The sequence below is a fragment of the Spermophilus citellus genome, assembly GCF_964194105.1.
Source record: "Spermophilus citellus genome assembly, chromosome: 11".
NCBI lineage: Eukaryota > Metazoa > Chordata > Mammalia > Rodentia > Sciuridae > Spermophilus > Spermophilus citellus.
Genome location: NC_138192.1, coordinates 64,597,849 through 64,612,651, shown reverse-complemented (window position 1 = coordinate 64,612,651; position 14,803 = coordinate 64,597,849). Strand labels below are relative to the sequence as shown.

At 37.6% G+C, this 14,803-nt stretch overlaps 2 protein-coding genes across 14 annotated transcripts in view; one reads left to right on the top strand and one right to left on the bottom strand.

Moving 5' to 3' along the window:
• The window catches only part of RBMS1 (RNA binding motif single stranded interacting protein 1), a 214,373-nt gene extending 200,209 nt beyond the window's left edge, over positions 1-14,164 (top strand). For 4 of the 11 annotated variants that reach the window (XM_081261910.1, XM_081261907.1, XM_081261911.1 and 1 more), the window contains exons 7-15: positions 840-955; positions 1,837-1,886; positions 2,006-2,099; positions 4,577-4,624; positions 5,509-5,559; positions 8,025-8,135; positions 9,253-9,333; positions 10,591-10,675; positions 11,483-14,164. In XM_081261910.1, the coding sequence (XP_081118036.1) occupies positions 840-955; positions 1,837-1,886; positions 2,006-2,099; positions 4,577-4,624; positions 5,509-5,559; positions 8,025-8,135; positions 9,253-9,333; positions 10,591-10,668 (629 nt within the window). In that variant the 3' untranslated portion in view covers positions 10,669-10,675; positions 11,483-14,164. The remainder of the gene's footprint in view (positions 1-839; positions 956-1,836; positions 1,887-2,005; positions 2,100-4,576; positions 4,625-5,508; positions 5,560-8,024; positions 8,136-9,252; positions 9,334-10,590; positions 10,676-11,482) is intronic. The other 7 variants (XM_081261914.1, XM_081261912.1, XM_081261915.1 and 4 more) reach the window with 4 other exon arrangements.
• The window catches only part of LOC308631046 (uncharacterized protein), a 159,354-nt gene that overhangs the window by 101,083 nt on the left and 43,468 nt on the right, over positions 1-14,803 (bottom strand). The gene's annotated exons all lie outside the window — the stretch shown is intronic.

Here is a 14,803-nt window from a genome sequence, read left to right as displayed (position 1 = left end):
TCATTTTTGTGAGGTGGACACTTGGTTAAAAAAAAAAAAAAAACTCTCCAAGTGGGATGGTTCAGGTACAGAAAAGTCTTTAAATGGGACAGGCAGGTGTTAGAAGCTTTCTCGCGATGACAGCCTTCACCCCTGTGTCCCAGGAACAAATGAGGTCTGTGTGTATCCATTCATTGATTCAGCCACTAGGTAAGAAGTACCTACCAAGTGCCCTTTGCTTAGGCACTGGGGATGCAGTGATGACGGAGCCCATGGGAAGGAAAAGCAGGCACCAGGGAACACAGACTGTTAGAAATGCTGCAAATACAAATAGGGGATATATACTACAAAGGGGGACTTATTTTCCACCAGGAGGAGTGGAGGTCCCTCTGAGGAATGTTAATGGGAAGCTACAGAGGCATTTGCAGCTGGAGGAGTGCAGGGTGGCACAATCCTATTTTCATTTGAAGATTATTTGGGTGACTGTCTAAAGGCAGAATTGTAGAGAAGCCAGAATGCAAAGAAGTACCCATAAAAAAAAAAAAAAAAAGCACCAAAGTGAATGGGAAGATTCCTTTGCTTCTTCAACAAAATGGCCCTTCAGATGTTTTCATGATGCCCTGGTTTGGAAATAATAACCAGTGCATTATTCTGTACTAAGATCTTTCACCAGTGGTTGATTTTCTAAGGGTCTGAAGAAGCTTCTGCCTTGCAGTGTTCTATTAGTTACCTCATAGCTCTCGCGCCACTCCCACTAGAAAAGAAATCCCGTTATGCTTGTCACCTGTGCGTGCACATGGTTGTGTAATATTTTTGTAATATTTTTACAATTTTTGTAATATTTTTCCCTGATCACTCAGCTCCTACAGAACCTTTATTGTGCAAATTTGCGGATGGAGGACAGAAGAAGAGACAGAACCCAAACAAATACATCCCTAATGGAAGACCATGGCACCGAGAAGGAGAGGTGAGACTTGTAAGTCCTTTCTTAACTTCAGTGTGGGTGTGCCATCGTGGGCAGCTCCGAAAGGTCACACAGGCATCTCCCTTCAGCTGCCTGGGTCACACCTTTCTGCCAGCACGTTTTCATTCAAGTAATGCTCAGACTGAAACCCTTCCCCCTGTGTGTGTGTGGGCGGGGGTGCTCACCAAGTGACAGTTCTCCACATAGATGGTGCAAACAGCTGTGTTCCCCAGCTAGCTGCCCAAGTAGGAGGCTCTAAATTGCTATGGAACTGCATGAGTGTTTTGAAGGTCTTTTATGCCATGGTTTAGGTATAACCGTTTAGAAGGGTTTACATTTATTATATTCAAAAAGTATTCTAAATAACATTAAAATAAATGTATTTGTCATTGAGGGTTTTTTTGGGGGGGTTGTATGTTTATTTAATCTTGTTCTTTTGAATAGTTTTTTTTAATCTTCAATTTCTTAATAAATTATTGGGCCTCCACTTCTCTATATTTATTTTCAATGAATTGTTAACATAATTTTTAAAAATAGCATACAGGTCCCAGAATGTCTGGAGAAAATAAATGTTCTAGAATCTGGACCGTCCAGTGATAATCACTAGCCACTTGTGGCCATGTGTACACTTGAAATGTAGCTGTTTTGCTAGAGAGATTGAATTTTTCTATTTAATTTTAAATAGCTGCATGTGGCTAATGGCTACCATATGGGACAAGCACAGGTCTAGACCTTAATTCTCTTACTGAGCTTATAATTATGCTTGGCTATAACAAAAAAAAAACAGTTTTATCAAATGCTACTGTTACTGTCTTATGTTGCAATGTCTAAGAAATAGCATTATCAAATCATGCCTTTCCAGCTGAACGTTTGTGTCCTTCTCTTTCCTGTAGGCTGGAATGACACTCACTTACGACCCGACCACAGCTGCTATACAGAACGGGTATGTTGTTACGATAAATGCATAATGGCTTGAGGGAAATTAAAGGTGGAGAATATCATTTTTCCATGAATTATTCCACTTAAAGGATTACTTAATACAGGCTTTTGTGTTTGTTCTAGATTTTATCCTTCACCATACAGTATTGCTACAAACCGAATGATCACTCAAACTTCTCTTACACCCTATATTGCATCTCCTGTATCTGCCTACCAGGTTTGTACCTTTAGGATTTGTCAGTAGTGCGACAACTTATGATCGTGAATCTCTGCTGCATTTTTTAATGTGTCTTAAAAATCTTAATATTTATAATGAAATTTAACTCATTTTATGCAGCTTTTGGATACCCAATTTAGAATAAGCTGCTTTTGATTTGGCAGACCAATTTGCTTTTATGTTTAGGAAAATATATAAAGCAGGGAAATGGTTGCCCATTATCTGTCCTTGGAATCATGGCAATTTAGAACTGAGACAAACCCACATAGTTCCTCCACTATCCCCCCAGCTTTTAGATGCCAGGTGTCCCTCCCAAAAACTGAAATTTAAGAGAAATGCCATTAGGTAAAATACAGAATAGGTGTGTACCTTGCTTTTATTTGTCAGCAGAAACTAATAAAAGAAGTAAATATGCTTATACAGGAAGGTGTGTCAGTTAGGTTACATTCAGTAAACAGTGCAGATGAGATTTGGGGTCTGCCCACCAAAAGAAAGAAAAAAAAATAGAGGCAGCTCTATTTTATATGTGTTATTTTGTGCAGAGGCTTTACCTTAAATTTCCAACTGAGGAAATCTATTAAGCACCTGTCATAAGGTCAATCTGATTATACTTCAGGGATAGCTCCTCTTTTACATGACCCCAAGGGTGCACGTGCCCTCTCCCCTGCATCAGAGCCCCTCCAGATGTTGACTGCCCAGTCCAGACAGGAGCTTCTAACAGAGTTCAGTTGCAGAGAGAGAGAGTTCTCTTCTCTTGACTATTGGTATTCTATGGGACTAAACTAAACTTTGGTGTATTCTTGTTTTAACAACAATTGAATTCGATGTTGTAGTCCTGATTTCTGATCTTAGGGGACTACAATATCTAATGTAACAGCTGTGTTATTTGACTTCTGTAACCTCGGATTCTTCATCTTTAAAATGGGGATAATAATAGTTTGTCTTATAAGTTTGGAAAAGTTACAGGACTGAGTCTATGAAAAGTGTTAATGAGCACTCAAAATATTAGTTGTGATTACTATTATCATCAGTAGCTGGCTTATAATAAAAATATATTAGTTATACTTCTTAAATAATAAATTGATTAACCTAAGCCAATGTCAAAGCTGGTTCTGTCTAAAAAACATAAAAGTAGCTTTGAATAACAGAAAAGTGACTAGATGCACTAAAACTGAAGGGGTTGTTGGGGTTTTGTTGTCTTTTTGTGTTGCTGGGGATTGCACATGCGAGGCAAGAACTCTACCACTAAGCTACATCCCCAGCCCTAAGACTGAAATTTTAAAGTAGTAATCACCACCTCTCTCAGCCTTTAGATTATTGTATGTTCCTTCCCCTGATTGTCAGTCATTTTCCCTTTTCTTTGTTCTCTGAGAGTTGTTTATACTTACCATGGTTCTTCAACCTGCTGGGTATAGTAGTCACTTAATGCCTCTTTAATTGTGTAGTGCTTAAGATTTCTATATTTTCCTTGCATTTTCCCTAATAATTCCTATGTCTGATGTTAAGAAATAATTTTGAACTATCTGAACTTAGAAATCTGTCATTTATATATCATTAAAAATAGGGGCATGTATAAGCTTATTCTTAGGCAAATGAAAGATTGCACATATTAATTTCAACTTATGCTGCTATAGATATATCAACTATTATGGTATTTTTCCACTACCTTTTCCCTTCTTTAATATGAAATCAATGTGCATTTCAGAATCATTTCATAGAATAAAAAATTAGAAGGCCAGTTTGGTAATAAATTTGATATAGCTAACTAGAAACAACGTTATCATTTCAAAGGCCTGATTTCCTCTCCTGGGCATTCTTGTATACTAAGATACCTGTGGAATTCCATTCCCTTTGCCCGACACTCAGTGCCATAACATCTCAGACGGATTCTTAACCCTATACGTTCAGGGACCAGGTAGGGCCAGTGAATGAGCTTTAAGTGACCTGTGCTGCAGAATGTCGCTTGTGTGTGTGCAATTAGTGGGGGTGGGGGAAGTCTCTTTCTTTATTAGGTTTTCAAGGGGATCTGTGACCCCAAGATGGTTAAGAACCAGTGGCAAAGAGTTTAAAAAGCATAGGTTATTATTCCCATTTTCTAATTAGGGAACATTGAGGAATAGAAATCGACCATAGCTGGCTTGCTGCTTAAGAGAGAAAATTGGATTAGGAGTCATAGCCCTTAACCTCATAATGCTGTACATGACTAGATTATGAAGACCAAAGCATATCAAAACTGAGTGCATTTGGCCCACATTGAGGTGTACAGGGAACTGCTTGCCTCCCTGTGATTTATCCAGGGAGGGCCCACCACTCGTATTGGAGTGGGCCTTTCTCTACTAAACCACCATATGCTTATGTAGTTGGATTTGAGAAATTAGCATCTGCAAGAAACCACCAGTACCCCAACGGGGAAAGGCTGCAGTCCAGATAACTGAAATGTTAACAAGGCAGAAGCACTTAACTTTGGTCTGCCTTAGGTGGCAAAGGAAACCAGAGAAAACAAGTATCGGGGCTCTGCTATCAAGGTAAATCACAATGCATTCTTCCCCCATGACTCTTCCCCATATTCTCTCTGTAGAATCTCTGAAGTTAACACTAGGGAACAGGATACAAGAGGGTTGTGTTAAGAATTGGAAACTGAAACATTTTTAAACTACATAGACTCTGGAAAGCCCTGGGCATCAAAAAGGGACTGATGTTATCCCTCTCCCGAGTGGCAGACTACACAAGCCAGAATTCCTGCCACAAGCCTGACCCTCACATCTTATTTCTCAGTTCAGAGGGTCTTCTTTCTGTGTGGATGCCCTTTTAACTGTAGATGTCAGATATAGTTACTAAAGTTTAATTTCCTCAATCTGAATTTCAGATATTTATTTTCTTCACTAAGTAGAAATTATTAACTACTATGTAAGATTTTTGAAACCTAATGTCCTGAGTATCAAAGAGAGATTGAATTTGGTTATTTTTATTAAGTCAGCCCATACTTTGAGGGTTAGTTTCTAATCAGATGCTCTAGAATTAATCCTCTTTCATCCATATCCTAAAGCACCTAGTTCATACCTTGATTGTAACACTTTTCACTAATTTGAGACATTTACATACTTATCTTCTCTGCTTTACACAGTAAATTTATTGAGGGTGGGTCCCATGTCTTATTCACCTTTTTCTCTTTGTTGCCTGATACTCAGCAAATACTTCTTGAGTGGGCCAATAGAAATTGGTTCTAAATAATTATTTCATCCCATTCAGAGTGACCAGTTTGCCAAGAACGCTAACTGCCTTAATCTTTTTACTCATTGATAGTATTGTTTCCTTATTTTCCTTCTGTAGATTTTTAACACAATTAAAAGAGAACTAGGCAATTATTACAATGGAAATCATTGTTTCTTTAAAATTCTCCCTTTTCTAGGTGCAAAGTCCTTCTTGGATGCAACCTCAACCATATATCCTGCAGCACCCCGTAAGTTGTTCACCTCAGTGGCCTAATGTTCTGCCTGCAAGTAAGCCATGTGTGTACTCTTCAGGTTAAAACCCCTTGCCAAAGGTGATAAGGGACTTGGGAAATTTTAAGCATGGAATATGAAAGTGCACAAGTTAAAATGAATCAGTAGTAAGCATTAAGTAAATTTGTTCATAAGAATTTAAAACATACTCTGTTGGAGGCAGGACACTATTTCTTGCTCACATCAGTTCCGGGGGAGATCTGAGTGACGATGTTTTACAATACTTGATGAAACCGCACTCATGTTTTTACTCTGTTTAATGCAACCCTAAAGTAAAGATACAGTTTTCATCTGTGTTATTAGCCTCTTTGGAAATCAGGAACCGTGTAGTATAATGCACTCTTTGATAAATAACAAATGTGATTTCTTTGGTGACTTGAGCACCTGTTGATCTAATGTGTATCTAGTACTACTTTTTCTAAATGAGCTACTCTTCAGAATGAAATCACAAAGCTAAGCATGCCTACACTGACCTGCATTCTTGCTGTTAAGAAAGCCATAGATTTGGACCTCAGCTTTCTGGTGACAAGTGCAGAATGGGGATCCTGATAATCAGTTTACAGAGTTTGTAAGATAAACATAGATCTGTTGCTTAGGAAGAGAACTTGGCTTTTGGTCTTAAGATGAGATGGAAATTCGTCCCAGAATACCTCTCCTAAAGTGGGCACTGCACTATATGACTGTATGTATGAAATAGCAATCTAGGCATAACTAGTTTTGAACAAGAAATGCTTGAGATGACCTTTAGGAAGCTAATAAAACAGGTTGATATTATATCACAGGAAAAGATATCTTTGATGATTATGAATGTACATGTATTATGTGGTATATACACATTTCATACTGGGACACATACGTGCACATATTCATGGCCATGTGTGGATTTGTGATGTGTATTATATGTACATGAGCAAAAAGATCAGGAAACTCCTTCCCCATTTTCTGGACTTCTGAGTCATGTTCATCTTACTCTGTGCTTTTAATAATGCTCATTAGAAGTTGAATGTATCTTTTTTCCCCCTTTGACAACTTTGAGAGACAAAGATTGCACATATTTTAGTTTATCATCTTTCAGGAGACATGAAGAATGTATATAGAACTTTACTGAGAATTCATTACCTTTTCCCACCCAGATCCAAACTGCCTGCCTGCACACATACCTCTGCCCACAACTGTGCATCTGATTATCAATGATTAGATTATCAGCAAAACAAATAACTTATTTAAAGGATATCAGTTACAATGAAGCCAGGATGTACACTAGTACTTGTGGAGTATGTTAGAATACTTGCACCATCAGGTAATTAATTGGCCAACTGAAAAGAGGAATGATAAAATCCAGTTTATAGAAAAAAATGGACAATTAAAGTCCAAAAATAATTAATTAAATTTTGGTGTAGACGGTCAGTGAACCATGATCCAAGCATTAAAAATGACAGTGACAACTGTGCAATCTGTTAATTTTTATAGTGCAATGCTAAGTTAAAAGTAAAAACCCAAGATATGAAATTCTTCATGTTCTTTGATTGCAACTATGGAGAAACATGCAGAGGCAGGAAGGGGCACATTGTGGTTGTTATGGGAGAGGCTGGATTATAGGTGATTTTTTTTCTTCCCTGTTTTTTTAAATATATTTAATTTAGTCCAGAGCAGTGGCACACACCTGTAATTCCAGCAGCTCAGAAGGCTGAGGCTGGAGGATTGCAAGTTGCAGACCAGCCTCAACAACTTAGTGAGATCCTATCTTAAATTAAAAGGGCCAGGGTTTTAGTTCAGTGGTAAAGCATTCCTAGGTCCAATCTCCAGTACCCCAAAATTTTTTTAAAAATTTGATTTTTAATGACCAATATTTTTTAAATGAAATGGAAGAACTTGGAATTGGTTGGTTAATGTTCCCTCTTTTGGCACCAGAATCACAAAAAGTTCTGAGAACCACTGAGTGAGTGAAGAATGCTCTTGATCCCAACAACTTAGTCTTGAAACAAAGGGCTCTCTGTATAGAACATTTTTAAACAGATCACTGTTATTGGTCCTATTCTTTTGCAGCTACAGAAAACATCACCTGTCTTTTTTAAGCATTTTATACCTTTGCCAGCCAAGGAGAGTCTGTAATTTCTGTTTGCTATTATAGCTCCTCCTGCTGGACTAAGCAGCTTCCCAGTTAAGTGAGGGTAGTGTTTAATGCAGGAATTTTTGTGAAGTGAATATCAAAATACCATTTCCCCTAACACTCTTACAAAGTCTCAGGAAAAGCAATCTATTAAGACTTTTGAACCTTATTTATTATTGATACCCCTTGCCAGTCTGAAAGATGTTATTTTTGCTTCACATTACTCACAAAGGGATTTCCTTTGCAAAAGGTAATTATAGAATCTTAACTCCTCTCAGTTTATCCTTTGTTGCTTTTGTCTCCCATCCACAGGGTGCCGTGTTAACTCCCTCAATGGAGCATACCATGTCACTACAGCCTGCATCTATGATCAGCCCTCTGGCCCAGCAGATGAGTCATCTTTCACTAGGCAGCACCGGAACAGTAGGTGGCAAATTAATATCATGTGTCTCTGCAAATAGAGGAGGGTAAATTCATGCACCCCTGTGCCTACCCTATAGAATCACAGGTTCTATGATGACAGTTATTATGCCTGGCCCCAGCCCCACCCCACATTGCCTTCCACAAAGAAAAAACTCAATTTCTTGATTAAGTGAAAAACTGAAAGTCTGTTCTGTAGGTTTCCCCTTTGCCAAAATTTAGCACCCACACATGGCCACATCTAGCTTCTTCAACTAATGTCACTGGTATATCATGAATTACCATTTCATGCAGCAAAGGATGAAGGTGACACATGGTAGCAAAAATAGGAAATATTCCCTCACCTATTCCTTCTGTTTTAGAATTTGAGAGCACTAAGTCATGATCTTCGTGACTTATTTCACTAGAGTCCAGGGGACTTGGTGGGGTAATGAGGTTGACCTGGTACTAGATCCATGTTGGTTTGTTTATAGTTTAAATTGTAAGAGATGCCCACAGGAGTTTGATGCAGCCTGTATCTATAGTGGCTCAAAAGAACAAAGGGTGGTGCATTTTCCCCTTTTACACTCAAAACCAGCAGCAACTTCTTGTGCAGACTAAGCCAGAGCCATACACAGCCTGAGATGGACCAGAAATTCCTCCTGCCTTTAAGAGCGACTTCAGCATCAGGAAATCAGGATTCCCTGGCCTAATCTTCAGTGAAAGGTCCAATAAGTCATCCACATTTAGGTCTCCACCTGTAGAAATAGTACTAGGTAACAACTCAGGGAGCTGCTAGATGATAACAAGGTCTTCTGAGAAAAGATCATCTAGAATGATGCATTAGTGATACTGAATTATTGAAGATGACAGACTTTAATGATCTTCACCTGTGTGTTTCTTTGTTAGGAAATCCAAAGACAACATGGAATTTATAGTTTGACAAATTCAAAATGTAGAAAATAATGACTTTGCCTTCCATATGACATATTTACATGGACTAATAAACCTTTGAGGGTAGCGTATTTAAATTTCTTCTTGGAGAACTCCATATATTTTATATCCAGCTCAAAATTCCCTGAGTACTCCCCATTTTGCGTGGTTTCTCCATTGTCCATCCTGACCTCCTCCTCCTTTTCAGTACATGCCTGCAACGTCAGCTATGCAAGGAGCCTACTTGCCACAGTATACACACATGCAGACGACGACGGTTCCTGTCGAGGTTGGTGCAGAGTATTAAATGGCCATTCTGGCAATGGGTAGTTTCAAAAACGGGTGAATTAAGTAGAACTGAAAGTAAAATCTATCAAAAGTCAAATATTTGCATAAAAGGATTGACCTTAGAGGGAATATGTTATTTGAGACTATAAAATATAATTGTTACAAATTAGAATAACAACATCCAGGCCATATCCCCAAGAACTCCTAGAAATATTTTCCAAGCTTGTAGCACCTTTTTCACCCCTCCAGAGCTCTGTCTTGTCACCCCTAAATTGAGATAAAATTGGAGTTTGTAATCCTAGTCCTAAAAATTGTATCAATGGTGATACTCACAAAAAGAAATCAGTCACGATTCAGATAGTTAATGAAAAAGGAAAGCTGATGTAGCAGACGTGGGAGAGAAGCCATACCTATTTTTATAGAGGCTGTTAGTGTAGCTAAATAACTCTTAGTTCTTGTCACTAGAGCTGGTATGGAAGAAGTCTGGCATCTGATTATGATTGGACAGGAAACAGCATTTTCCTACAGAACATCCTTAAAATTCCAAGGAAAATACTCAGCTCACTTGCTCTTTCCCAGTAGGCATTGGGCAGAACCCAAAGGCTCCCATTTCCAAGAAGGGCCAAAGAACCATGTCTTATTATTATTTGCCTTTCATTGTGCGATTATGGGAACCACAGTTATCGGAGCCCACAATTCCTTATCAGCAATTTTGAAACCCTCCAAAAACTTTGAAAATAAAAATTCTCTTTGTGACTAACTTCTTAGCAAAAATTCTGACCTTTCAAAAAACCCAACTTGAACTGAGACAAGGTGATACATCTGTCCCAGTTACTGTGTTTATGCACTTGGTTCTGTATAGAATTACTGATATGTTTGATTATGAGGGACATCCCTAAGCCCTACTTGAGGGTATTATATGATATACAGCATATTTCATACCATGTCTCAGATTCTGAACCTTTAAAATGCTGAATTCTAAATCACATCTGACCCCAGGGAAAAACAGATTAAGAAATTTGTTTGATAAATGTAGCTTGATCAGAATAGACAAGTCAAAGATTTGGATGGGAGGTGCTTAGTGTCTATCAGACATTTCAGCTACTTGAGGGAATGATTAACCTAAAAAGCTCTGCGTAATATTAAGAAATTCACTTTAAAAACTGCTTATTTTCAGGTGTATGCCTTTGACTTAGACCCAAGGAGCAGAGTTAGGATTTTATCACTAACACATTTCATCTGCTCTGCTTTGTTGTAGGAGGCGAGTGGTCAGCAGCAGGTGGCTGTAGAGACGTCTAATGACCATTCTCCGTATTCCTTTCAACCCAATAAGTAACTGTGAGGTATGAGAGAAAGGTCTCCATTACCAAGGCGCCAATCAGGCAGTCTGTGGTTCCCTTATCAAAATGATGCTTAGAATAACTCAGATCGATCATACTTGATTTCATTATAGCCAGGGCATCCAATCTTGTTAAAATGTTAAAATCAATGATTTTGTTAGTTTGCAGATTCACTGTTCTATGCAAAAAGAATAACACTTTATATTGAAATCAAACACATATACACACACTCCTCGAACCCTCAAAAAAAAGTAAGATCTGTATCATCATAGAACATCATGTATCAAACTTATTATATAAGTATCCTATATTGTATTCTCAAGTATTCAAAACTAAAGGCAATTTAGCATAAGATGTTGCTTTATCAAGCATTACAAGATTAGTCAAAACTCATAGCCAAGATATTGCTAGTGTCAGTATCCTTAGATTAAAAGATTGTATTCCCACAAGTACCATTTTTTTTTTAACTTTACCATGTATAGTATAGTAAAATAGCTATATGGAACCTGGTTTCTGGATTGCCCTACTGACAATATGTATTGTTTGTTTTATAAAGACGTCCTTGTTCTTTGGAGACCCACATGAGTTTGGCTCTGATTCCCTTAGAGAGTACTTTGCAAGTCCCATATTTGAAAGGCAGATTCAAAACATTGAAAGTGACCATCAGGTTCAGAGTTTGCATCTCTCCGTGAAACATCAGTGATGAGCACAGCGTTTTTCAAATATGTCTCTCTTTAAATAAGATTATAAGCTCTATGGTGTATTATATCGAGACCACAAAAGTACTTGTCTTTTATCTTTCTCTTGCAGATGTACAGAAGGGTGTTCTTACATGAAGAAGGGTGTGAAGGCTGAACAATCATGGATTTTTCTGATCAATTGTGCTTTAGGAAATTATTGACAGTTTTGCACAGGTTCTTGAAAACGTTATTTATAATGAAATCAACTAAAACTATTTTTGCTATAAGTTCTATAAGGTGCATAAAACCCTTAAATTCATCTAGTAGCTGTTCCCCTGAACAGGTTTATTTTAGTAAAAAACAAAACCAAAAAAAAACAAAAAAAAAAACAAACAAAAAAAGATTTTTATCAAATGTTATGATGCAAAAAAAGAAAAAAAGAAAAAAAAGAAAACTTCAATTTTCTGGGTATGCACAAAGACCATGAAGACTTATCCAAGTGCATGACCGGATTTTTGTGGTTTTGTTCATTTTGTGTTTAATTTGTGTTTTTTTCAGCTGTATGAAATGGGCTTTCTGAAGTTTAACTAGTCCGACTTCACCCATGGTGTTCCATGCTTGCCGTGCGAGTGTTGCTGTAACTCAGTGTTGCCGTCACGTCTCTTTCCTTAGCTTTCTGTTTTTCTTTCAACGTAGTGTGAAGTGTCTTATCTTTTTCTATGAATTCCAATTTGCCTTAACTCTTTTGATGCTGTAGCTGTTTCAGTAAAAGTTAGTTCAAACTAATGATGTAGAATGCTTTGACCAAATGAGCTGGTCTATTATGCCTTGTAAAACAGCAGCATAGGGCTTTTAAAAGATAGTCAATAAAAGTTGCTGAAATTTTGGCTTTTTTAAATATGTAGTAGGTGTTTTTAATGATTTTTCACATAATGTGTAAGGTAGTGAAATGCAAGAAGGGAAAAACTGTTTTGTGTGAAACACATTTTCTGACTGGGGAACTTTTAATAGGGTTAAAGCGTTTGTAAGGCTGTATGCCGACAGTTTCCTCTGATAGTTTGACGGATTTAGGATATCTGCTGTATGATGCAATGTAAAGTCTTTTTTGCCTTTTTTCAGGAAGAAAAAAAATAAATAACTTGATGTTCTAGATTTAGTGTTAGGTAGCGTTGGGGCTGGGGGAGGGGGGCGGGGGAGGGGAGTCACCGAATGTTTTGTCCTTCCTTTATACTAATGATAGTGCTTTAGAATGAGAATTATGCCTGCGATCTGGCAAACCGAAAAAAAAAAAAACAAAAAACAAAAAACAAAAAAAAAATGTTGCTATTGCAACTAAATGGCAAAAGCTAAAAGTAAGGATTTCTCTTCAAACATAAGCTGAGATATGAATAGAAGCGAAACGATTGGCTACTAGCTCTCTCTCTCTCTCTCTCTCTATTAGGTAAATTTGAAAAATAAAAATGACTTGGCACTTTTAAAGGTAACTTCACCAAAGACCGAAGAGCCAGTAACCAGTAGCTCCAACTTGTCTCAGCATCACATCTTCTGTGCTCTTTATTTTTGCCGGACCAGTTTGCGGTTAGGAGAATGTGCCTTTTTTGTACCTTTGAATTTAGGTTTTATAATTTTAATTGATGTATGGACACACACAAACAAACAAAAAAAAAGCATGAAGGAAGATTTGGATCCAAGCAGTGCCACACTTTACATCATCACTACAAGTGTTCAAGTGTAAAGAAAACCAATTTTGAAACTATGAAATTCCTGATTCATAAATACACAGTTATTTCTACTTTAGTACATATGAGATGATTCACTGTTATTAAAGCTCTTTTATTAAGGCAATTGCATATGTTTTCAAAGCAATGGTAAATTAAGTTGTCTTCCAAAACTGTGTACTTGTCTGGTCAGCTGTGTATGATCAGTTATCTACCTCAGAGTCTATTTTCTTTTGTGCTGGGACAGGTTGCTGGCCCTCCCTGTTTCCACAGACCAAATCCTCCTAGCTCAGGAGCTAGGCCTAAGCAGTTATTTCTTTTGAGTATTTTTTAGTTCTTAAATTTTATTGCTTGTATTTGATTATAGATGTCAGTGACATTTCATAGTTTCAAAAATCCTTGCTGCTCTGAGAAGTGTAGATTCTAGTGAAAATTACATAGTCATAAGAGAAATGTGTTTGTTTTGTTTTTGTTTCCTTTTTTTTTTAAAGTTGTGGTATTATTGGTTCTACGCTCCCTGGGAATATTACTGCTTTGTGAAAGTCCAGACTGAACGCAGCACCCTCCGTGTACCTAGTACATTTATAAACCTGGGTCTCTCACTACTTGATATTTTTGCATTAGTTAAGATGGAAATTTGATAGCTCAGTTAGAGGGGAGGGGAAATCTGCTGCTAGAAATGTCTGAACTAAGTGCCATACTCGTCTGGGTAAGATTTGGGAAACATAACCTCTGTACATAAAAAAAATAAAAATTAAAAAAAATCAGTTTAAACATCACATAGTAGACAGCCATTAAATTATAAAAAATTAATTTATGAAGAAAGACCTTTTGTACAGATTGAAAAAAAAAGATTTTCATAGAGATATCTATATGATCAAGAGAGTTAATTTTTTATTTTTGTTTTACTAGTGCCACAAACTTGCCAGTGGTAACTTATTTGTCCGGTTCAAGATAACTCTGTAGTTTTCTTTCCTAGGACTTGTTGTTAAACGCCAAAAGACATTTTTGAACTGTACATTTGATCAGATTGTTAGCTTTTTCTGTTTTATTTCTTTTGAGAACCTTTGAATAAAAAAACATCTGAAACTTTATTATTCCTGTCAATTTTTTTTCAAGAAGATTAAATGTTTATCAGAGTTTCATTTCACTTCTGATCTCCTTCAGCTCAGTAGATTTAAATCCATGTAGTGACCAAACACATGAACCATCAGCGCACCACATCTCAGCAAAAGTCCAGTCTGAAATATGCCACTCAGACTGTTTTTGATGTCTGTTTTGTTTTGTTGGCTGTGGTAGCGATCAAACCCAGGGTTTGAGCACACTAGGTAAGCCCTCCATCACTGAGCTACAGCCGGAGACCTGCTGATCTGTTGGGATTTTTTGGGGGGGTGGGGGGGGTTGTTCTTTTTGATTTTTTTGTACCAGGGATTGAACCCAGGAGCACTTAACCACTGAGCCACATCCCCAGCACTTTTTTGTATTTTATTTTGAGACAGGATCTCACTGACTTGCTTAGGGCCTCCCTAGGTTGCTGAGGCTTGATGCTTCTGCCTCAGCCTCCTGAGCCGCTGGGATTTGATCTATTTAATATGTCTTTAAAGAACAAGAAATCAGATCCCCTTTCTTCCTCCTTTCCTTACTGCTACCCTTTGACAGTTTCACTGCGTAAATGGACAGAATAATAGTCTCCCACCTGTGGAAGCCAGCACATGGGTAAGGAAGAGAGAATG